Genomic DNA, 24,753 nt, shown 5'->3' with positions numbered 1-24,753 from the left:
GATGTATAAGACAGATGGAAACTTTTTAATATAAAGCATCTTTATGCAAAGTATGAAGAATCCAGGTAATAGAATATAAAGCTTTTGACAAATAGTTAAGTTGTCCACACTGTGAGCATCATCTTTATAACTAATAAGCTGATTCTGTTATGATACCAATGCTTCACTTATACTCAATTTAACAAAGAAATATAAACATGAAATTTCTGTAAAGATGCATTTATTATAACAGTGTCATGTAAAAAAAGTCTCTGATTATATAATATACATATATGATAAAACAACTAGTATATAGTAACTACAAGATGTACAAACATAAGACCAAGGTTCTATTCAAAATAGTACCTTGTAGTATATTCAGTAAAAAATATTTTTAACTTTTTAAAGCCAATGTAAAAATATAGAAAAATCACATGAATTAAATTAAAACTTCAGACTGGATCATATCAAATGTTCTATAAGCATCAAAAAAGAAAAGGAAGAAATAATGATACAAAAATAACATGTTATTCAAGAAATTCTGTGTACAAACTAAGTTTGAAAAAGATTATTTGAAAGAGATTATAACATAATCTAGACATCACAGTATTCATTTATTTCACAATATTACTCAGACATATATAACTACTAAAAACTATGTAAACTTGAAATGCACAGTTTTGCATTGTTGCCCACCTTGCTTGAATGTCTCACAAAAAAGAAATGAAAAATCAACCTAACCCATACCACCACAAAATCAAGAATGGCCTGTCATGATTACATTTTCTTACAATTTGGACAAATTGATGAAATTGATAAAAGACTTCTTAAAACTAGATGTGTCAAAGCAACACGATTGGCCCCATCTCAGAAAGTTGAAAAATCTGCAATTTCAATAACACATGTGGACACAAACATGATGGTAGTCTGAAATATCAAAAATCAGCTCAAAATCTGGAGGCGTATAGAAAAAAAGTCTGTATAACTGTAAATTTCAACAATTTTCAAAGTTGTAAACTCTTTAATTTTGGCAAAAATTAACGGAGCGGAAAAAAACTTAAAAACTTGATCTGTAAATTATCACGAGTAACTCACATACCAAAAATCAGCCCAATATCTGAAAGTGTTTAGAAAAAAAGTCAGTATAACTGTGATTTTCAACAATTTGTCAAAGTCCAAAGCCCTTAATTTCGGCAAAAATTAGCGGAGCGGAATGAAACTTAAACTTGATCTGTAACTTATCATGGTTAACTAAAATACCAAAAATCAGCCCAATATCTGAAGGCTTTTAGAAAAAACTCTGTATAATGGTTTGTTGCGGAAGGACAGAATGACGGAATTTCTGACAAGGGTAAAACTATATGGCACCGACAACTTTGTTGCGAGGCCATAAAAATTATGATCTGATTGGTAATTATTGTTATATCTTAACTTCTGGATTTAGTGCACATATTTTAATCATATTATCATTTTTTGTCCAAGAACAGGATAAAAGTAATCTATCTGTCCACTTAATGACACCAAACATGTTTGTTATAAGACATGCTACATTCCATTTATGGATATTGAAAGAAACAACAAAATTCATGAAATTATAAGAGTTGATGCATAATTCTGTTAGATGCATCATTTCAGCCCTGGTAATAAAATATGAAATCTAACATTTTTTTAAATATGACTTACATTCTCACATGATTTATAAAAAACAATTAGAAACAAAACACATATATCATACTATTATTCGTTAATTAATGAAGCACCACAATAATTGACTATAAATGACTATTCACCACTACAGTATGATTATTATTGCATCCTTACAATCAACAAAATGTTATCAAATAATATTACAACATAATTGCATAGTGTACATATTAAGACTTATATAATTAACAATTGGTATAACAATTACAACATAGATCATATAACATAATAACTATATACCAAACAGAATGAATAAAAAGATTGATAAATTGATTGATTGATTGATTATAGTAATTTGTTGATTAATGTCTAGAATCAAATATTTTATACACACTGAGAGCAAATAAATCTTTATACTCCAACATGCAGTTTTTTTTTAGCACAAAAACATGTATATCAATTTTTTGCAACTTGCACTCATGTATATATATGCTCTACCCTGCTGCTCAAATTTGAACTGAATACAATGTAAATGCAAATGAGATCTGGAATAATATCTTCTGTGAGGCTCCACACCCTAAGCATAAAGTTTCCACGAGGCTCCACATCCTATAAGCCTTCTGGTAGTTCTACATAGTCTGTATTCTTTATTAGTCCTATTCCTTTCAATGCTGTTTGTATGGCACTAAATACTGTTGGATCCTCAATTGATGGGGGAATCTGAAGGAAAATTGTAAAATATTTTACCAATGCCACTGACAACATAGAGATTAGCAGAAAATACATACAACGGATGGGGCACCTCAAGGAAAAATTATGAAATAATATACCAATGACACTGACAATTGACAGAAATTAGCAGAATACTTTAAATTTTCACCTCATTTATGAAAACTATTCTACTATTGAAATACTCATTTTACTTTAAGATATCATAATGTAACTTTCATTTTAAATATGGCAATCTTAGAAGAATTCTACACAAGTCTATGTAATTTTCAATCTGGATGATTTATTGGGTACATTAATGTGTCTATAGTTTATACTAACATATGTAACTTAAATATTACTTTAAAAAATCAATACAACCTCCCTCCAAAAAATAAAAATAAAAGCATGCACTGTACATGCTGTACACATGTAAAATGACATTAAATTTTGTTACTAAGCATACATGTATCTATATAAAACAAAAGAGATTAACAACCATTAGTGTTACATGAAGTATTTTTATAAATCAATCAAGTTCTATAAATAATTTAAAAAATAAGCATAAATAACACATGCATAAATTAGTAAAAAATATTAAGTTACAATGTGGGTGTACTACATTATTATAACCTTATTAAGTCGGCGCTACAATTAACTTATTATTTCAATTTAAGTTTTTCTTTTTCCTCATTAAATTTGGAATTAAAAGCTTATTTTTTTTTCATTTAAAAATGTCTACTTATTATTAATATACATGTAATACATATTAAATTAAAAGAGTTTCAATCTTAAAATCATCCTCGCTAGCCAAGGGTTACAATCCAATCCCCTCCTCTTGACCCTTGGCAGGTTAAGCCAACATTTGTGATAACAATGCCATCTATTGGTTGATAGAATTCACGCTGGTTCTGAATACATTATTCTTGACCCATGGTAGTAATTGATCTCTTGACTAATGGTAGTAATTGATCTCTCTTCACTTGGAGGTGTACAAATGGTAGCAATTAGAGGTTACAAACTTTGTGAAGCAGGAACAAAAGGTAGTTGATTAGGATCTTCTCCTTTGCCACTAAACATTATCTAATGTTTTGGGAGTAGACAAGTTGCTCAATCAGCACATGACAATTGTTTATTTACAATTTCTACATTTACATGTGGTCATCTTAAAAGAGCATTTTGACTAAATGCAGCTAGTTACTACTGGGACCAATGGAAATCATTAACTCTTATCTCTCGAATTCTAGCTTTATCCCCCAAGGGTGAAGAGAAGGGTATTGGATCGTTACCCTTAGCTAGTGAAGATGTTTAAAAATACATAACACAGCTTTTGATTCTATATTCATGTATTACACACAAACAAAAAATTAGCATCATAGCACAAAAGCAAGAGTTAAAATTCCACCATAGAACTAAAACATATTAGTATAAAAATTGTTAGTGATATACACATTACACAACAGTGAAATGTTCACCAACTTTTAGGACAGCCGATGATCTTCAATGCTGACTGGATGGCAGGATATACTGACGCATCTTCTATAGTCACTGGTATCTATCATCACATAGAATGGAAACGTTAAGTTCATTTGATTTGTTAAGAAATTCATATTAGATATTCAATATGTTTGTTTAGAAAAAATAGATGTGTCGAAACGATACAAATGGCCATAAAAATGTTAAATCTTTTTGTTATAGAATACATAACTCAGAATCTATTTCCAGCAGATCATTGAATTTCTGAAATCAAGACGTAAACTTTTTTAAAACTTGTCCAAAACCTTCAATATATTTGAGAATCAATGCTCATGTTGACATGTGACATGGCTTAATATTTCATCACTTCACTTTTCTCTGTCATCAATAGCATAATGTAACCAACCAGGAATCATACATGACCTTGAATTTTTTACTCACTTTTTTGAAATTTACAGGGAAACAGATTTTTCTATTGACGAAATGAAATGATTGATGATTTTGCATGAGTTTAAGTTCCTTTTGAAGAAACATTTTGTACTAACTAAAGATAATGAACTGAATATTGGGTTTATATCCAACACTTGTATACACTAGTGAAAATCAATCAAATTCTTCATTATACATAATCCTCTGTGATGACAGTTTGGCATATCTATTCCAATAAAAAATTTATGCACTCCATAACTGTGCACCGAAGACAGTTTACCCCTGCTACTGCATGCATACTTTTTCAAGTCCTCATTTGCAAAACTACTTACTGTTAAAGCGTTATTATTCATAGCATACAAATTTTCCTTAATAACAAATCATGCAGAACCCAAGAAATACATTTTTTTCCCATTCAGTCTAAATGTATTAATCTTGATACAATTAATTAAAATCACAAACCAATAATGTTTTCACTAAGAAAACAAATATCCAAGAAGAAAAGTACTTAAACAGTATCTATATATTAGTTGTAGAGAATTTATTAAACTTTGATTATAAAACACAGATGCAAATTGAATGTAGCCAGTGCCAGGCAAATAGGTATTACATATTATAGGTGTTATTTATATTAATGGACAGATAACAGCACTTACAGATTATATAATTCTTATATACAAAAACAAATTCAAATTGTAAAAAAACAAAATCTACCTTGTATTCTTTCCCAGCAGCCATTGCAGCAATAGTATTTCTGGCAATTTTCCCTGATCTTGTCTTTGGAAGCTTGGGTACAACCACCATTAGATTAAAGCTAGCAACAGGTCCAATATTCTTCCGTACTTGACCTCGTACATTGTCAAATATCTTCTCATTATCTACTGTTATTCCTGAAATAGGAAAATATCTTGTGGATCATAATAAGTTAAAACAAGAATAGGAGTCATTAGGTCAACATGGGTCCTCAAAGATCTTTAACTTTATACTTGTTTGGCTATTTTGATCTGAGCGTCACTGATGAGTCTTGTGTAGATGAAATGTGTGTCTGGCATATCAGATTATAAGCCTGGTACCTTTTTTAACTATCATATCACATTTCTATTTTCAGTGAAGCACACCATCTTGTCCAAAACCCTAATTTGAAACATATATAAAAAAGTTAACATGATTGTGAATATGATTTAATGAGTACTTAGTTTCAATTTGATGTGAACACAACTTCATGGTAAACCGATTCCTGATGGACAAACAGATTGATAAATAGATTGAAAATCCAATACTTGACCTATGTTTTGTGGTATTAAATGAGCATTGCATATGTTGTGTACAAGTTATCATTTTGTACAAATTATAATTTGTACAAAAATATTGTACAAATTATAATTTGTATTTTGACTTTGTACAAATTGTAATTTGTACAAAAAGTGCTTGTACAAATTACAATTTGTACAAAAATGGACAAAAATTCACTTATAACTTGCACAATTATTTATCATATGGATTTTGGTGAAAAAAGCATCGATACTCATTATTGAAATGCTATTAAATGACCACACACTCACTGAGTACACCTAAGTTACAAAATCAAACATTAGTTCTTTATCATTCGTTTGAGCAGTTGATCTAGTGATTTATGGAATCAGGTATTACAAACCATCTTTTGACTCTCAAATCGATGACGACATGTTTTACTGGCATTTTAACTGCTTCACATAGCGAACGTTGAAGCTCAAGAACCATTGCTGTGAATAAACATGTGTATTTCACTGCTTCAGTTGGACTTTTAGACAAATAAATAGCCAAGAAAGAAAGCGAGATTAAACACCCCATTTGGTTAAGGAATATGACTATGCTAAAGTCAGGAATATGTCAGTTGTTTTTCTGCCGTTTTTTTATCAATGTTTTTTTTTCAACAAGGATCTTTGTTTTATAAATATCAAACTTAACGGAAATCAGTTGAGACAATCTAAGCTTTAAAAACAACATTAAACGTATGCAGAACAGACAGACAGATTTTTATTTTATAGTTGGTGTAGTATTATAAAATCATCAGACCCAATGGCATTGAACCATCAATCTTTTCACAAACAAAAGTGAAGCTAAATAAGTCATATAAATCCAATCTCTTGATGTACTAGTTACAAATATAACCTATAACTTGTTTAAAGAAAGATTTGATTGTTTTCATGGACTTTATGAAATAACGAATAAGTGGCAACATATCTTTTGAGATCCTTTTCACGATCATCAAAATGCTATACACTTTTTCACGATACAAAATATCAAATTTTACAACTATAATCGTTTTTGCAAACTTTCTAAATAAAACAAAAATCCTCAAAAAAACGATAAGAACTAATCAAGCAGTACTGAATGATCTCTTCTTTTTTTTTTTTTTAAGAAAAAGTTGATTATGTATTAAAAATTTGTTAAAAAATCCTATTTGTTTACTTTTTTTCTCTCAAAAATTTCGAAGATCAATCTGCCTTTTGTAGTTGTGAAAAAACGGTGTATTTTGTTAATTAAGTTTAGTGTGTGGTCAGTTAATTACAATTCTATCGTGTGAAGAAATGCATTTTTCACCAAAATTCATATTTAAAACTGTTGTACAAGTTATAAGTGAATTTTGGTCAAATTTTGTACAAATTGTAATTTGTACAGGCACGTTTTGTACAAATTATAATTTGTACAAAGTCAAAATACAAATTATAATTTGTACAATATTTTTGTACAAATTATAATTTGTACAAAATGATAACTTGTACACAACACATATAAGTTTCATTACATTTGTTTGAGGCAAACTAAAGTTTTAGAAACAAAAAATCAATAAAATTTCCATTTGTAAAGGGGCATAACTCTAGAATGGTAAAAGTGATGCTACCCAAATTCAAACTTGATATGTATTTTTGAGTAATAAGCATTGTGTATATTAAGTTTCATAACATTTGGTTGAGACAAAATAAAGATAGTAAACGGAAACCAATTTTGGGACGTACGGACCGACGTACAGACTGACAAGGGTAAAACTTAAAGATATTAAGATTAGGAAAAAAAAACCAGTACTTAAATATCATCAAAATTGAGTTTTTATCAGAAAGAGCTTCACTGTCTTAAGAGATGTGATTTATTCTTACCATGTTTTAGTACACACAACCCAAGTGGTACTTCTCCCTTCAATTCATCAGGTATTCCTACAACTGCTGCTTCAGCTAAATATTCACTTTCTAGCATGGCCTAAAATGGAATATATAAAAACTACTTACAAATAAATATTCACTCTCTAACATGGCCTAAAATGGAATATATAAAAACTACTTACAAATAAATATTCACTCTCTAACATGGCCTAAAATGGAATATATAAAAACTACTTACAAATAAATATTCACTCTCTAACATGGCCTAAAATGGAATATATAAAAACTACTTACAAATAAATATTCACTCTCTAACATGGCCTAAAATGGAATATATATAGATTCTTAAATTGTTACCAGTGGATTATTGGATATAATCCAATGGTGATAGTTAAATTATCAATTTTAAAGTTAGAAATTTATATAATTTAACTATCGAGATTGGATAAATCTGATAATCCCAAGTAAATATGTAAAAATCTGGTTCGATCTCTAATGATTAAATAATAAATTTTTCTTTTTTTCTAAGCTTTAGCATCCAGTAAGTTGATAAAGGTTATGACCCTTAAACTCATCCAATCATCTTCTGAGATCACTGGAAACCACACGTTGATTATTTTTTTTTTATACAATGAGTTCTGAGAGTGGTTAATTTCCATAGAATTAGAGATATATAAACTACTAATAAATAAATATTCACTTTCTAGCATGGCCTGAAATGGAATAAATAAAAACTTTAAACAAATAAATATTCACTTTCTAGCAGTGCCTGGGTTTGAATTAATAAGATAACCAGATATCAGTATGGGTTTTTCTGGTGGTTAAATGACACAATAGCTTATATATGCTTACATCCACTTCAATTAGCTATCAAAGTTTGCATTTATACCTTGTATGTACCTTCTCTTTAATTATGTAGTCAACACATTTTTGTGTCATCAAAAACTTTATTATTATTATTCTTCCAAATACATATTCTCATCATCAAACGTATGTCATGAAAAACAAATAAAAAAGACAAATGGTATATTCCTGTAACCAATATTACAATATTTTAAAATACATTCAGATTAGATGCACTTTTTATTTCACATATCTTTCTTTCAATAAGAACTTTAGGAATTAAACAGATTTTATGTTCACTTGTATTACATTGATGACAAAACCAATATGTCAGTTCTGGATCATTTAAGGGGAAGTAACTCTGTAAAAGCATACTGTGGATTCACTATTATTTGTAAGATACCAAATTCCATGGATTTCGTGGGTACAAGTGAACAATGAAATTAAACGTTCAATGAATGAGATATTATATATAGGCTTGTACACAGAATTCCACAAAATCATGAAATTAAATATCCATGAACATGCTAGTCTTCCTTAATCCCCCAAAATTGGTACCCACAGAATTAAAAATTTCACAGTGGTAGTCTATACTCGACTATTTTTTTGCAAAACTATGCTTATATTATTTGAATTTATTATAGCATTAAAGAAAAAAAATCAATAAAAAAATTACTATGCTGATACTGATAAACAGTGATTTTTTTAACTTCTAAGCACTGCATTATCACATTCACATCAACCCCTTTCAAGTTATGTTCTTCACCAGGAAAGTTGGCCAATTATGTGCGCCTTTTCATGTCATTTACCAGATAGAGGGGATGGCCTGTATCCCTGAATAAAAGTTCATCAAGGTGTATGTGATTGTCATTTTCCAGGACAACAAGACATAATGTTTGTTCAGTAGTTATTTATTCCTAATTCCCTAATGATAGCAGTAATTATTATCAATTATAATTTTCAATAATTTTGATTTACCAAATAATTTGTGCAACAGCTGATTCAACATAGGAAGGAATTGGCTTCATTTATTTAGTGCACAGTAAAATCATTTTATATCATTTTTTAGACATATATATATATAAAATTACCACATTTCAAGTGTTGTCTTTATCCAAGGATACAACTCCTTGTTTTATTCCATTTTTAACTGACTTAAAGTTTCAAAGAAAAAAATAGTTTCAATCAGTTTGTTTCATAATTCAACAGTGGCAGATCCAGAATTTATTATAAGGGGGGGGGGGCACTGGCTGCCCTAAGAGGAGGCCCTACAGTTATGCTTTAGTGATTGTCTATATAATTACCCACTAATTTTTCCAACAAAATCGGACCCAGTCCCATCCCTGCAAATCATGGCCACCACCCTGGATCTACCTAAATCCATGTTGAAAATATTACTTCAACAATTTTTGAGAAAAAAAATTGTGAGAATGACTCGCAAAATTATAACCCAATACCTCCTTTTCTAATTTTTCTGGCATAGACTATTTTTCGATAAAGAAAATCACACCAAAGTCATTGGACTCAAAAATATAGATAAAAATGCATTGGAATCAACTCACTTGTAAGTTCTGAGGTGTTTCAATAGTAAAATGAATATATTGAATAAATAAATGCCCAACCAATTTACTAAGCTGTGAGTAACATCAATATATTTCTCTAATTTTTGTGTTATTTTCACATTTCTTGAGTGGTGTGAGAAAAACATTTCTCATCTGACACTTTTGGAAATATCTGTACTCAACAAATTATTGGTCGAAATTTTATTTTGATTTTAAATTTTCTTGCTTTCTTCTGAATTTCCTATTGTGAAGTTCTGAAACAAGGTGACCATACCTGATGATGTAACATATGTAGAACACACTTTCTGCAAATGTTTAAAGAGAAAGGATAAAAATCATCAGAGAAACAGATTTCACCACTATAACTCCTGTATTACAATATTTCTCAACTCTCAACAGTTAAATTTTAATAATTTAAAAAGCTTGGCAGGCTTTAGCTTATAAAAATTAATTGTCTCGAGTGGAGAAATATTGGAACACACTTATTGCAATGATGGAATCTATATATCTAACCTTACCTCTTCAAGTTGACCAGTAGATAATCTGTGTCCCGCTACATTGATGACATCATCAGTTCTAGCCATTACACTAACATATCCTTCTTCATCCATAAACCCTGCATCCATTGTGTCATAATACCCCTGCAATGTAAAAACAAATGGTTATCATTGTCAGTGATAAACCCTGCATCCATTGTGTCATAATACTTCTGCAATGTAAAAACAAATGGTTATCATTGTCAGTGATAAACCCTGCATCCATTGTGTCATAATACTTCTGCAATGTTAAAACAAATGGTTATCATTGTCAGTGATAAACCCTGCATCCATTGTGTTTATCCATCCATAAACTGGCATCATCAATTCTTAGAGATAACCAGGGCATTATTCTTCAGTTTTTAAATTGTACCCCTCGTTCCCCCTTAATACATTGTAGTAACAATGATAAATAAAGACAGTAAATAAACACCTACTGGTATTGTCTTGTAATAAGTATCTTTGAATCTCTCCTCACTTTCCCAAAGAGTACTGAAAGCTCCAGGTGGCAAAGGCAGTCTACAATTAAATACAGCATTTATATTTTTAACATATACAATATTTAATTTTTATATTTTGGTGTATCTTATTATGTTGTAACGTTACAATACTGTCTCTGGTTTGGGTGAAGGTTGGCACCTATTAAAATGTTTAAACCCGCTGCATTTTTATGCACCTGTCCTAAGTCAGGAGCTTATGTTCGGTGGTAATGGTGTTTCCTAGTGTGGTGTATAGGTTTTTCTCGTTTTTTTTATATAGAGAAGATGGTTGATTTTTCTGTTTGAATCGTTTAACATTAGTCATTTGGGAACTCTTTATAGCTTGCTGTTCTATGTTAGCCAAGGCTCTAGGCTGTAGGCCACACTTTGAACTATTGTTGTTAACTTTTTATACATTGTCACATTGATGGCAAGTTGTCTCATTGGCACTCATACTACATCTTCTTATTTATGTATATTCATAATAATTCTTATTTTATGTAAAATCTTGTTAATGTTATTGGAAGGTATTTTCAACAATTTTGCACATGTGTTCATACTAAGGGTATCTCCAATCTCTATTTGAAATGGTTACCAGATTCTAAAAGTGCACATATGTTACAACTTTTCCCTTAAAAGCTACTGGCAAAATAAGAAGTAACTCAGTTCTGCCAGAAGTTCCTGAGAATTAGTGAAGAAAAGTTTCAGAATAAGTGTGACAATTACAATTGTTAGAAGGAAGGACTGACAGACAAGGTGATTGCTAGAGTGGTATAAAACAAGCAGCAATTCAATGTAACAATGTGATATATATTTATTTACTAACTTTACAGCAATCTGGCCCAATTCTCCTGGTTCTGCTGTTGTTAAATCTTTCCTCAAAACTTTCACTGAAAATATGCCAAAAACAAAATATTAAACTAAATGCGACTGTTTTAGTGGACTTAAACATAAAATTTCCCTTTATCTATATCTGGTAAAGGATAAACAAAACGACATTCTGCTTGACTTGATGTACGAATGTTTGGATGTGTATGTAAAGGTTGTTACTCTCCCTGGATATAAATTTGTCACCCTAAAATTAATTATTTCAAACTTGAGGTAAAAGATCAAAACATGCTTAATTTTAACTTACCATCCCAGCCTGGAACAGCTTTACCAGCGGTACCAGTTGGTGGTTTAAGATTCATTCCCATACCAGCACATGTTGAAGTTATAGCCCAACCTGTCTCTATAAATATAAAAAAAAAGACAGATTCATTTTACTGAAGATAGATTCTTTAAAAGGTGGAATAACACTCGTATATGATGTATTGATTCATGACAACAGTTCTAAATAAGAACTACATTTGAAAACATTCTTGGATATTTCATTGTCTCTTAATGGTTTTCTACCAATTGTCCAAGACTGACTGGTCTCCAGAAGTATTTTTTGATGTTCCTAACCCTATCTTGCGCGTCACTAGTAATCTAGGAGATTTAACCTCTGAATCATTCCTGGACCATTCATTATCTCTTACATTTTAGCCCCAAGTCATGCTTACATTCCTGATAGTCCTGGACCATTCATTATCTCTTACATTTTAGCCCCAAGTCATGCTTACATTCCTGATAGTCCTTGACCATTCATTGTCACTATAAAAATAAGGAGAAGTAGTATGGTTGCCAATAGGACAATTTTCCATCAGTTCAATTGAAGTTGATGTAAGCAATTTTAGGTAATCCTACTGCCTTCAACAATGAAAAAAATACAAATTAGTCAGCTATAAAAAGCCTACCATGAAAAATATGAAACTAACGGCCTAACTCACAACAAAACAATTTACAAAAAAGAAATATGACAGACATGAACCAATGACAACCACTGAACTATAGGCTACTGACTTGGGACAGGCTTAGGACTTGTTGCTCACAAGTTATGTTTGCATACAAAAGTATTGGGCTGTTCCATTGTTCCATACCTGTTTGCCACCAGTTATCTAAAACAGGTTTTCCTTCCAAAGCATTCCTGGACCATTCCATTGTCTCTTTATCGCAGTGTTCACCTGCTACAAATAATGCCTGGAACCTAAAGACAAAGATTTAATCTTTAAAGTTTTAATCCAAGATGGAACGATGTATTTAAAAAAATAATAAACCATTTAAAATCCAAAATAACATACAAAGAAATTCTCCAAACCTAATGAAAATCATTTTGATAAATAAATCACATCAAATTGTGCTATTTCTTTTACTTTGAAAACAGGAATTCAGCTTCTTAGATAACAAACAATATCATTTAATATCTTCAACATCTTAAATCAAACTTGCTATGCTATAACAAGACTAAACACAAGGGGGACAACTCAAATATAATAGAAATCAGCTATAACTGAAGAGGACATGCAATGCTATTATTTGTGTGCTTAATCAAAAAAAGATTCTTGAAAAAAGAACACAGTTGTCAGTCTTTACAAGGTCTTTTAAATTGATGTGAAAGATTAGTACTTTTCCTGTAATCCAACCTATTCCCATATTTATAATGACACATTTGAACAAGAAATAAAATTAACGGTATCAATTTTCTTGCACCAGATGAGCATTTCGACATTACATGTCTCTTTAGTGATGCTCGTGGCCAAAATATTTGAAATCCAAAGTTTATATAAAAGATGAAGAGCTATAATCCAAAAGGTCCAAAAAGTATAGCCAAATCGGTGAAAGGAATCAGAGAACTGTACCAATTCTAAGGACTAGAGTTTTGACTACTTACTCATGTAAGGGTTTATACTTTTTAGCATAGTCAGCCTCTGGATCCTGTGTAAAATAATAACACTATATCTGAACTAAGGATCTTATTTTACTGTTGGAGCTAATAATTTATAAAGTTTGTTGATAAAATAATAAATAAGCAGAATATCATGCAGAATTTCCCCATACAGTATTGATATAACTCAAAATCACACAGATAATCTATAATTAAGATTTAAAGTCAAATAATAACAATGTAAGGAAATATAGATAATAGATCTTTTCACGGTTGACACCAATTCTACTTTAATAAATTCTACCTTAAATAAAAATTAAACAAAGCTCCACCCTGTAACATTTTAAACACCCATCTGATCAACAACTTTTTTTTATTAGAAAAGATATGGGAAAAATTATAGTGTAAATGAATATAAAAGGAAAAAATAAAATTGAAGACTGAACTTTAATTCATGCAAACAATTCTGACTATTGTATAAGCTTTCATTGCTTTTTTCACTTTTGATAAAGTTTAAATCATTGAACTATGATACATATCTATACAACAGTTGTGACATACATCAAGTTTTAAGCAGTTTCTTCTCTTAAACATGTATTTCTTTGTATTTTAATTTGACAGTAAGATAAAACTGCTATGAAGAACTTTTCTAATAAAATAAACCAAACAAAAGAACTTTTCTTACAAAAAAGAGAGAAAAATGAGATTTTCTCGTAAAAATACCCAAAACCCAGGATAAATGAACTTGAATTCAAATTTTTATTATAAAAAATGCCAATATGAATAAAACTTTTACAGTATTTGTTTCCCAAATTAAAAATAAATGAATTATTCTTTTGAATCAACAGTCGTACCTCTCTCCTAACAGCCCTGAGTGCAGTAGGGGCTACGAACATGGCCTTCACATCATGTTCCCTCAGAATCCTGAAATATACTCCGGGATCAGGGGTTCCGACAGGTTTTCCCTGCAAATTCGAGTTTTATGTATATTTATGTTAAACTTAGTATGTGAATATTTTATACTGTATAAAAAGACTTCAATACTCTCTGCTGTAAAAGTTTAGGAATCAATTCTAAAGCTTGTTTTGAAAAACTTATTTATTTTCAACTTTTTTTTGGTTGACTATTAACAGAGTTGGTTGATTTATTAATGCATTCTACTCATACTGAACATTGCTGAAATGAATATCAAAATATTAAAATGGAAATATCATTAATATAACTGTTAAAGGTATTTTTTCCCACATGTATGAATTTCAAAATAAAGGTTAAGCTTGATAAGCACTTTTTCCATAATAAAAGAAATTTTCTGTGATACATTTGTTTTTCAAATATTCAAAGCACCTTTTTATATCATTAAAATTTATTTTACATATTCTTCAGGATGAAAGGAAAGACAATTTGTCATCTACCGAATAATTTATACATACATTACATATAAAATTTACTTGATAAAATTTACCTCAAACAAAATAGTTGTATTACCATTAAGCAAAGGTGCATATGCTATATAGGAATGCCCTACAACCCATCCAAGGTCAGATGCAGCCCACCACACCTAAAATAGACAATTTAATGTATTAATGGAACAAAAAACAAAATACTTGTAGAAGGTGTATAATGTCATTAGAAGTTAAGATTCCCTAAAATTTCAAAGACAAACAATAGTCTATAAAACACTATACAGGAAACTAAACTTTGAGTACCACCAAACAAATTAAACACAATGTTCTGTTAAAATTTTAAGGTAGCATGCAGTAAAGACATTTAAGGCCAGTGTTTTTTAATTTGTTGGTTTACGGATTTTACCCATGAAAAAGTTGGGTCGGTCGGTCGGGATATAATCTATAAATATAAAAAAATATCTTTCAAGACAGAAAAATATGCAAAATAAATATATATTTCACCTTTCTAAACAATATGTTTGTTATGTTATTTTGTCATCATTTCTTAGATTTTAGCTGTCATAAACATCGCATGACATTCTAAAAATTTCCCATAAACAAAAGGGGGTGGGGTTGCACGGACAAAGACGAAATTAAATCATCAATTCACAAACATGAAAAACAGATTCGCGTAGCTCTTATTAATCAATTCCAGAAAACTTGGTGAATTATGATCTTCAAGCACGAAAACTGATAAAGAAAAAAAATGTAAAAACGTTGTACGAAAATAAGTTTCAACACATGTGTCAAAAAACGTAATAGACTCGTCCACTGGAGAAAACGAGAATATCGGAGAAGACAAAGGAGATGGTGGACACGACCACGGCTTAGTCCTGAAAGACGACGTAGTTTTGGTCTATATGACCAAATCATGACCGAACTTAGGCGGGAGGATATGCAGTCCTTTGTACACTTCCTTCGAATGCCCACAGAGATGTTCGACGAGATATTGCAGCGGGTTGGACCTCGCATAGCCAAGCAGAATACCTTTTACAGAAATCCACTGGAACCAGCCTGACTCAAGTTAGCAATTACACTTAGACACCTTGCTTCTGGAGCAATATATCGTAGCATGCAGTACGGATGGAGAGTTCCGTATAACACCATATCCGTTTTCATACCAGAGGTACATAATATAAAAAAAATTCAGAAAATCAACTTAAACTCTATAAGACTGAATTACCACACTGCTTCTACCTTGATTTTTTTCAAATCAAAGTAGCTCTATATTTGCACACATATCATGCTAAACAAGACGCAATACAAAATAAAATCAACTAAACCAGTTAACTAAAGTGACCCTCGTGTGTAAAAACGTTAAAAAAAATTTGGATAAATTGTTCTATTTGTTTGGTACGTGTGACTTTGATACCTGTCCTACTGACCACACTTTCCCAGAAGCAAATATTATAACATATATACATGTACATGTACTAGATACCATGTCCATCTGACGTGCTCATGTCGTCGCTTGGGACAACAATGCGGAAATCTTTTTTACAAGTCGGGTTCTATCAGTTGTTTGCATGTATATTATTTCAGGTTTGCCAGGCAATCATTGACGAGTATGTAGATGGTTTATTGCTTTTAATTTTCAGATGGTTTATTGCCTTAAATTTTTCGATGGTTTATTGCCTTTAATTTTCAGATTATTTTGTTCATCCGTTTTATCCGTTACTCTTCGGTTAGGTGTCCGTTTTATCCGGTACTCGTCCGTTGGATGTACGTTCGACGTCCGTTCTGTCCGGTACGTATCCGTTTCACGTACATTCAATGTCCGTTGTGTGTCCGTTAGGCATTCGTTACATGTCCTTTAGTACACCAACGGACTCCCAACGGATAAAATTTTTGTCAACGGATAACTTTTTTTTTATCCGTTAGGCATCCGTTTGAGCTATCCAGTAAGGTGTGACCGAGGCTTTAGGGTCGGTGAGAATAAAAAAAACATGAAAAGTGAATTTTATTTTTATTCTAGAAATCAGCAAAATCGGCGGATCCGTAAACCAACAAATTAAAAAATCCTGGCCTAACAACCAGCCAGATTTAAAACCTGCACACTATTACATTATCAGACCTATAAATGTCTCAAGATGTCTTCTACATGGTTTCTCGAATGTAAGACCATAACTGATGTATAGGATATCTTTGTTTTTTCTAACAAGGAATATGATTTACAACATGGGATTAAGTTCTTACATCTTTTGGTTTAAGTCCATATATATTCCACATTGACCACTTCAGTACCACTGCATGTCCACCACTCGGTCTTACTACAGCCTACAAATCAAATAAACATATAACACATTGACCACTTCAGTACCACTGTATGTCCACCACTCGGTCTTACAGCCTACAAATCAAATAAACATATAACGCATTGACCACTTCAGTACCACTGCATGTCCACCACTCGGTCTTACTACAGCCTACAAATCAAATAAACATATAACACATTGACCACTTCAGTACCACTGCATGTCCACCACTCGGTCTTACTACAGCCTAAAAATCAAATAAACATATAACACATTGACCACTTCAGTATCACTGTATGTCCACCACTCGGTCTTACTACAGCCTACAAATCAAATAAACATATAGCACATTGACCATTTCAGTACCACTGCATGTCCACCACTCGGTCTTACTACAGCCTGCAAATCAAATAAACATATAACACATCGACCACTTCAGTACCACTGTATGTCCACCACTCGGTCTTACTACAGCCTACAAATCAAATAAACATATAAAACATTGACCGTACCACTGCATGTCCACCACTCGGTCTTACTACAGCCTACAAATCAAATAAACATATAAAACATTGACCGTACCACTGCATGTCCACCACTCGGTCTTACTACAGCCTACAAATCAAATAAACATATAAAACATTGACCACTTCAGTACCACTGCATGTCCACCACTCGGTCTTACTACAGCCTACAAATCAAATAAACATATAAAACATTGACCACTTCAGTACCACTGTATGTCCACCACTGGGTCTTACTACAGCCTGCAAATCAAATAAACATATCACACATTGACCACTTCAGTACCACTGCATGTCCACCACTCGGTCTTACTACAGCCTACAAATCAAATAAACATATAAAACATTGACCACTTCAGTACCACTGTATGTCCACCACTCGGTCTTACTACAGCCTACAAATCAAATAAACATATAAAACATTGACCACTTCAGTACCACTGTATGTCCACCACTCGGTCTTACTACAGCCTACAAATCAAATAAACATATAAAACATTGACCACTTCAGTACCACTGTATGTCCACCACTGGGTCTTACTACAGCCTACAAATCAAATAAACATATAACACATTGACCACTTCAGTACCACTGCATGTCCACCACTCGGTCTTACTACAGCCTACAAATCAAATAAACATATAACACATTGACCACTTCAGTACCACTGCATGTCCACCGCTCGGTCTTACTACAGCCTACAAATCAAATAAACATATAACACATTGACCACTTCAGTACTACTGCATGTCCACCACTCGGTCTTACTACAGCCTACAAATCAAATAAACATATAAAACATTGACCACTTCAGTATCACTGTATGTCCACCAGTCGGTCTTACTACAGCCTACAAATCAAATAAACATATAACACATTGACCACTTCAGTACCACTGCATGTCCACCACTCGGTCTTACTACAGCCTACAAATCAAATAAACATATAAAACATTGACCACTTCAGACCACTGCATGTCCACCACTCAGTCTTACTACAGCCTACAAATCAAATAAACATATAACACATTGACCACTTCAGTACCACTGCATGTCCACCACTCGGTCTTACTACAGCCTACAAATCAAATAAACATATAAAACATTGACCACTTCAGACCACTGCATGTCCACCACTCAGTCTTACTACAGCCTACAAATCAAATAAACATATAACACATTGACCACTTCAGTACCACTGCATGTCCACCACTGGGTCTTACTACAGCCTACAAACCAAATAAACATATAACACATTGACCACTTCAGTACCACTGCATGTCCACTGCTCGGTCTTACTACAGCCTACAAATCAAATAAACAAATAACACATTGACCACTTCAGTACCACTGCATGTCCACCACTCGGTCTTACTACAGCCTACAAATCAAATAAACATTTTTTGATTGAGTTAAGTCTGCCAATTGATATTTTATCGTATGTTTTTCTTTGTTGTGATGTTATGCTATTGTTTCAGAAAAAGGGAGAAGGTTTGGATCCATTAAAACGTTTAATCCCGCTGCAAATGTTTGCACCTGTCCTAAGTCAGGAATCTGATGTACAGTAGTTGTCGTTTGTTTATGTAATATATACGTGTTTCTCGTTTCTCGTTTTGTTAATATAGATTAGACCGTTGGTTTTCCCGTTTGAATGGTTTTACACTAGTAATTTTGGGGCCCTTTATAGCTTGTTGTTCGGTGTGAGCTAAGGCTCCGTGTTGAAGGCCGTACTTTAACCTATAATGGTTTACTTTTTAAATTGTTATTTGTATGGAGAGTTGTCTCATTGGCACTCACACCACATCTTCCTATATCTATATAACACATTGACCACTTCAGTACCACTGCATGTCCATCACTCGGTCTTACTACAGCCTACAATTCAAATAAACATATAACACATTGACCACTTCAGTACCACTGCATGTCCACCACTCGGTCTTACTACAGCCTTCAAATCAAATAAACATATAACACATTGACCACTTCAGTACCACTGCATGTCCACCACTCGGTCTTACTACAGCCTAAAAATCAAATTAAATTATAAAACCAGTCAGGATATGGATCATCGCCAGGTATTGTTAATTATGTGTTTTTGCATACACCTTATTTTTTATTTGCCGTAATTTTTTTCCCTCTGAGACACATAATTCATATGGCTTCCAATAACAAAAGTTCCATTTGGAGCTAGTGTTTGAAGAACTCATATCATATGTCAATATACAATTACTCTATACTTGTGTAAAACATGATAGGTAAACATACTTCTTGTGTACTACTATGAAATGAGCTTGTTGTACCTTTCTTAAACATAATGAAAATTTTAAACAATTTTGATCATTTTTGCAATGAAAACACAACATGTTGACAGAACAAGGATAACAACATGACACTTACCTTGGGTAAACTGTTGTTTCTAATGCATATAGAATATAGTAAGGATCAGTATCCTGGACAGGAATATAGCCAGCACAATGTCATTTACCATAGGATCAGTAGCCGGGACATGGATACAGTCTACACATGACACCTACCTTTGGTAAACCTGTTGTTCCTGATGTATACAGAATGTAGATAGGATCAGTAGCCAGGACAGGGACACAGTCAACTGGTGATGCTTCTAACATTTCTAACTGCCAATCAACATCCATCTTATGGTTCAGTGCAGCTATTTGAAACTAAAAATGTTTTTGGGAAAGAAATGTTTTACTTCAATGAAATTAATCTTTCTGTTAATCACAACTAGTTCACAGGTATATACATATTTGAATACACTGCAATCCTCTTCTAAATGTTTCAATTACTGTGCAAAAAAAGATGTTAATAATATCAACATTGCTTCTTCAAGTTCAATTATTTCATATACATGTATATAAAGTAATTGCACATTAAATATAAAAGTTTGTATGTAAAAATATTTATAGTATTAGTAATCACGAGACAAAACTAATTTTACCTCTATTTATAATACTTCATTTTTTGTGTTTAGTACTCCTTTTCCATAACTTTGATAAAATTTACAGAAATATTGCTATAAATTTTTAATTATTTTCAAACCTTCATAGTATTTGCCAGTCCGAGTTAAAAGTAAATGGAACTTCAGATTTGTAATAGAATCATCTAGAATTGTAAAAATATCACATCCTGCATTGTAATACTTACCCCAGGTCTGTTATAAATGACACATTTATTAGGTTTGAAGTCAATCGATGAAAGTGCTCCATCTAACATTGGTTTATAAGGCACAGATTTTCCTGGTTCTACCCCACAGCTAGCACTTACTACAACTTTTGGCTGAAAAACATAAAATTCACAATTTAATAAAATTTTTGTTACATGAATTTTATAAAATCAGTTTTCAAACATTGTAAAAGAAAGGATGATGTTGCTCCACTGATGTTTAGTTCCAGTGGTTAATACTGAAAGTGGTTTCTGTAAAAATTGTAAAGCTTTTAGTATTTGCTAATAGATCAAAGACTAAATACCAAAAAGTTAAATAGATACACAAATAAACCATGGTACTAGAGTTCTCCAGTAACTAACTTGCTAGGAAACATTTAAATAAAGTAAGGTCAGATAAATGAATGGACAACATAAGAATTATATACTAGAATTTCCTTGCAAAGTGCAGTTATGTTTAGTACTCATACATAATTGAGGAACCTTCATATCCCATGCCCCTACATTGTTACTGGACAAACAGAATATCACCAGATTCCTTAGTTTAAAGAATCATAACTAAAAAAGTCAACTGATTAACATGTGTCCTCGTTAACTACAAAGTTTCATGCAATACTGTTTCAGAGGGGTTGCAATTATAAATTGTTGCAGAAGTATATTTATTAACCCAAAATTCTAAGTTTAAAGGGGCATAACTACTAGAAAAATAATTGAATCGTAATTTCCTGTCGATATGCACATTTACATAATATTTCCTTATTATCTACATAGTTTCATGACATTCTGTTTTGTGGTTTCAGACACACAGAGACACAAAAGGATGGATAATTGGATGGGTCAAAAACATTATACCTGATGTAATAAATTGCATGGGGTATAAATATATATAGAGGAAAATGTGAGTTCATTTATTGAAAATATTCATGAAAACTGTTATTGGCTAACCTTTGCATGATCAATTCTAGTACCCAGTTCTTTTGCAGCAAATCCACCAAACACCAGTGAGTGTATAGCTCCTATCCTAGCTGATGCTAACATAGCTATGACAGCCTGTGGTATCATTGGCATATATATAAGTACCCTATCTCCTTTCTCAACACCATACTTCCTCAATACACTGGCAAATTTACTGACCTGAAATTTATAACTATAAAATCAGAGTTTCTCACAAATATGTTCTGCTAATTTTTTATATATGCCAACTAACAAAAAATAAACATAATAAAAGAAACTACATTATTATTAACAAAATTAACGGTGCAAAAGTATTTCAGAAATTACACAGTGAACTCAAAATAACAAATTCGTTTTTTATATGCATTTCCAATTTCACAGTGTTTTGACAAAAGGTTTAAATTTTGAGATTTTCAAGGAGTGATATCTACCTTGGAAAATATATATTCTAATGACCAAGAATAACAGTCAATGACAGTTAATATATCCTAACTGTTTATCTATAATACCATTGTTATGTTCAAACTTATTTGATACACACTGTCCATTGTTTCAACTATGTGTGTATCAAGCTTCATAGAAAATTATGTTAAACCCATTCAGGTAACAAACTCATACCTCATCAAGAAGTTCCTTGTAAGTAATATGTTGCACTTGTTTAGTGATTGGACTGTCATATATAATGGCCACTTGTTCTCCATTACCAGCCTCAACATGGCGGTCCACAGCATTGTAACATGTATTGAGTTCTCCACCGACAAACCTAAAAGTACCCAAAAAAATAAAACAAAGTGAGAAGAAATTGAGGATCGGATTATTTGTTTTTTTTCTGTGATGCCTTCCTACAGAAAAAAAATAAAAATATAAAAATAAAAATACATTTAATAGCATTGCAAGACCTCATAATTATTTGGACTATTCTAAGTATTATGTAGATGAAGAATATATATGTTATATATCATGTATATAAGGACTCCAGTTTTTTAACTATTCTTTTGTTTGGTTTGAAATTCTATGTGTCATATTCTAATGAGGTTCATATAAAGAGGGGGGTCGGAGGGGTCCTGATCTCGAAATCCTGGGGATTAAAACATGAAATCCTGAAGTCCTGAATTTAAGGAAATTTATACCTGACATTCCAAAATTAGAAAAAAAAATCTTGGATCCTGAAAGGATCAATCCAGAAATCCCAAGCTTAAAAGCACCCGATCCTGTAGTCCAAAAAATATAATAGCCTTTCAAGATGTCATAATTATTTGGACTACCGATCCTGACGTCCCAAAAAAGGTCCTGCCCCCATCTATAAACATATATATCTAATGCCTTATGCAGACAACAGCATATGTGTCTCTAGTCCAAATAATTATGAAGTCTGGCAAGGCTATCTTAAATTTTTCTGGGATGCCTTCCTTTGTAGGCTACGAAGGTGTCCCAGAAAAAAATTAAAATAGCCTTGCCAGAGATCACAATTATTTGGACTAATGTGTCTCTAGCCAGACCAAGGCCAAATGCAAAGGGTTAACAGTTGAAATCTAAATATAACACAAGCTATATATCAGTTCTTATGGTTATAACTATGATAATTACCATCTACTGAAAGGTGGGTTTGAATTGTCGAGTACTTTGTCCCATTTTTTATGCCAAACTATTTGTTCTGCCTGCTCTGCCCAAAAATCCTCCGGTGAATTGATAGAGCGTAAAAAATTATCATCGTATGCTTTAGATGCAATGAACCGATGATGCAAACTGCATGTGCATGAAATTCTGTGTAATCTGTAACCAATGCTGTAATTGCTTGAGCGTGACAGTTGTTTAATAGATGGGAAAATGTGTTTTGAAAAGTTCATGTTGTTTACAATTTTAGTTCAAGACAACCGGAAGTTCTTATTCTAAATAGACATCGGTCCCGGTAACTGTCAACTTTGTGTTATTTTTTTTAAGTTTTTTTTTTACATGAAAAACAAATCCAAATAAGTCAATATAAAGAATAATTTATTAAACGAGTTTAGAACACTCTTTCCAAAGATACAAAAAAAAAAGATGTACAAAATACATTACAACCAGAGACATAAATATATGTCTCTGTTACAACATACAAATTTAAAATATTGTTATCTTTTTTAATTATTTTTTTTTTTTATGACGATTCAATGTTTGTAAAAAAAGAAATGCAAACATAAACTTATAACTATCTTATAATGTAAATATATAGAACCTTAGTGAGCGCACTCACATACCCCACGTCCCCACATTGTCATTGTAGATATAAATAAAATAAAATGAATCAATCATAATTTCCCGGTGTCGACATCATATCTACATAGCATGTCCTTAATCTATAAGGTTTCCGACATGAAATTCTGTTGTGTGGTATCAGAGCAGTTGCGATGACAAACTGCTGCAGTAGTAAATTGAAGCAAACAAGTTCAATGGAGCGTAACTCCTAAAAAAATTACCCTGAATCATAATTTCCTGTCGTTATGCACAACTACAAAGTATGTCCTTATTATCTACAAAGTTTCATTTATTTGAAGTGAGTTCCTTTGGGAAAATTTCGGCAGTATATTTAGAAAATTCTTGAAAATATAACAGCAATAAGTTGTTTATAATTTTCTATTCTTTTTTAAAAAGCTTCTAAAGACTTATATGATGGGCCTACATGTGTTCCTTTGACACAGATTTGTTTCTTCCCTCTTATCATAAATCACAGTTAAAAGTTAACGAACAAACTGCATAAAGATCCAAAAACGCCGCTCAAAGCCATTTTCAACAACAACTGCTGATTTTTAGACGACATATTTTCTTTAAATAAACATTTTATTTTTTCTAAATATAAAAAAATAAATTATA

General features: G+C 31.8%; 1 protein-coding gene across 4 annotated transcripts; it reads right to left on the bottom strand.

Annotated features, from left to right (window-relative positions):
- Window positions 1-203: 203 nt before the first annotated feature.
- Window positions 204-23,805, bottom strand: LOC143082272 (acyl-CoA synthetase short-chain family member 3, mitochondrial-like). 4 transcript variants are annotated; one of them, XM_076257883.1, is made up of 18 exons: window positions 23,491-23,802; window positions 22,522-22,666; window positions 21,895-22,083; window positions 20,932-21,063; window positions 20,304-20,447; window positions 17,184-17,264; window positions 15,005-15,100; window positions 14,397-14,507; window positions 13,549-13,592; window positions 12,758-12,864; window positions 11,932-12,027; window positions 11,623-11,686; window positions 10,755-10,836; window positions 10,300-10,422; window positions 7,374-7,473; window positions 4,951-5,126; window positions 3,811-3,886; window positions 204-2,343 (listed from the first exon to the last, which is right to left on the bottom strand). In XM_076257883.1, exons 1-18 carry the CDS (start codon window positions 23,748-23,750, stop codon window positions 2,327-2,329), a joined length of 2,043 nt encoding a protein of 680 aa, XP_076113998.1. In that variant the 5' UTR covers window positions 23,751-23,802; the 3' UTR covers window positions 204-2,326. The 4 variants fall into 4 exon arrangements, with proteins under 4 accessions (XP_076113998.1, XP_076113997.1, XP_076114000.1 ...); XM_076257882.1 differs by lacking the exon at window positions 3,811-3,886 and having other exon boundaries at window positions 23,491-23,803; XM_076257885.1 differs by lacking the exons at window positions 204-2,343; window positions 3,811-3,886; window positions 4,951-5,126; window positions 7,374-7,473 and adding an exon at window positions 7,617-7,697 and having other exon boundaries at window positions 23,491-23,804.
- Between the last annotated feature and the right edge of the window lie 948 nt (window positions 23,806-24,753).

The sequence above is a fragment of the Mytilus galloprovincialis genome, chromosome 7 (genome assembly GCF_965363235.1).
Source record: "Mytilus galloprovincialis chromosome 7, xbMytGall1.hap1.1, whole genome shotgun sequence".
In the NCBI taxonomy this organism is placed as follows: domain Eukaryota; kingdom Metazoa; phylum Mollusca; class Bivalvia; order Mytilida; family Mytilidae; genus Mytilus; species Mytilus galloprovincialis.
The sequence above is the reverse complement of the archived record's forward strand: the minus strand, read 5'-3'. Positions and strand labels throughout refer to the sequence as shown.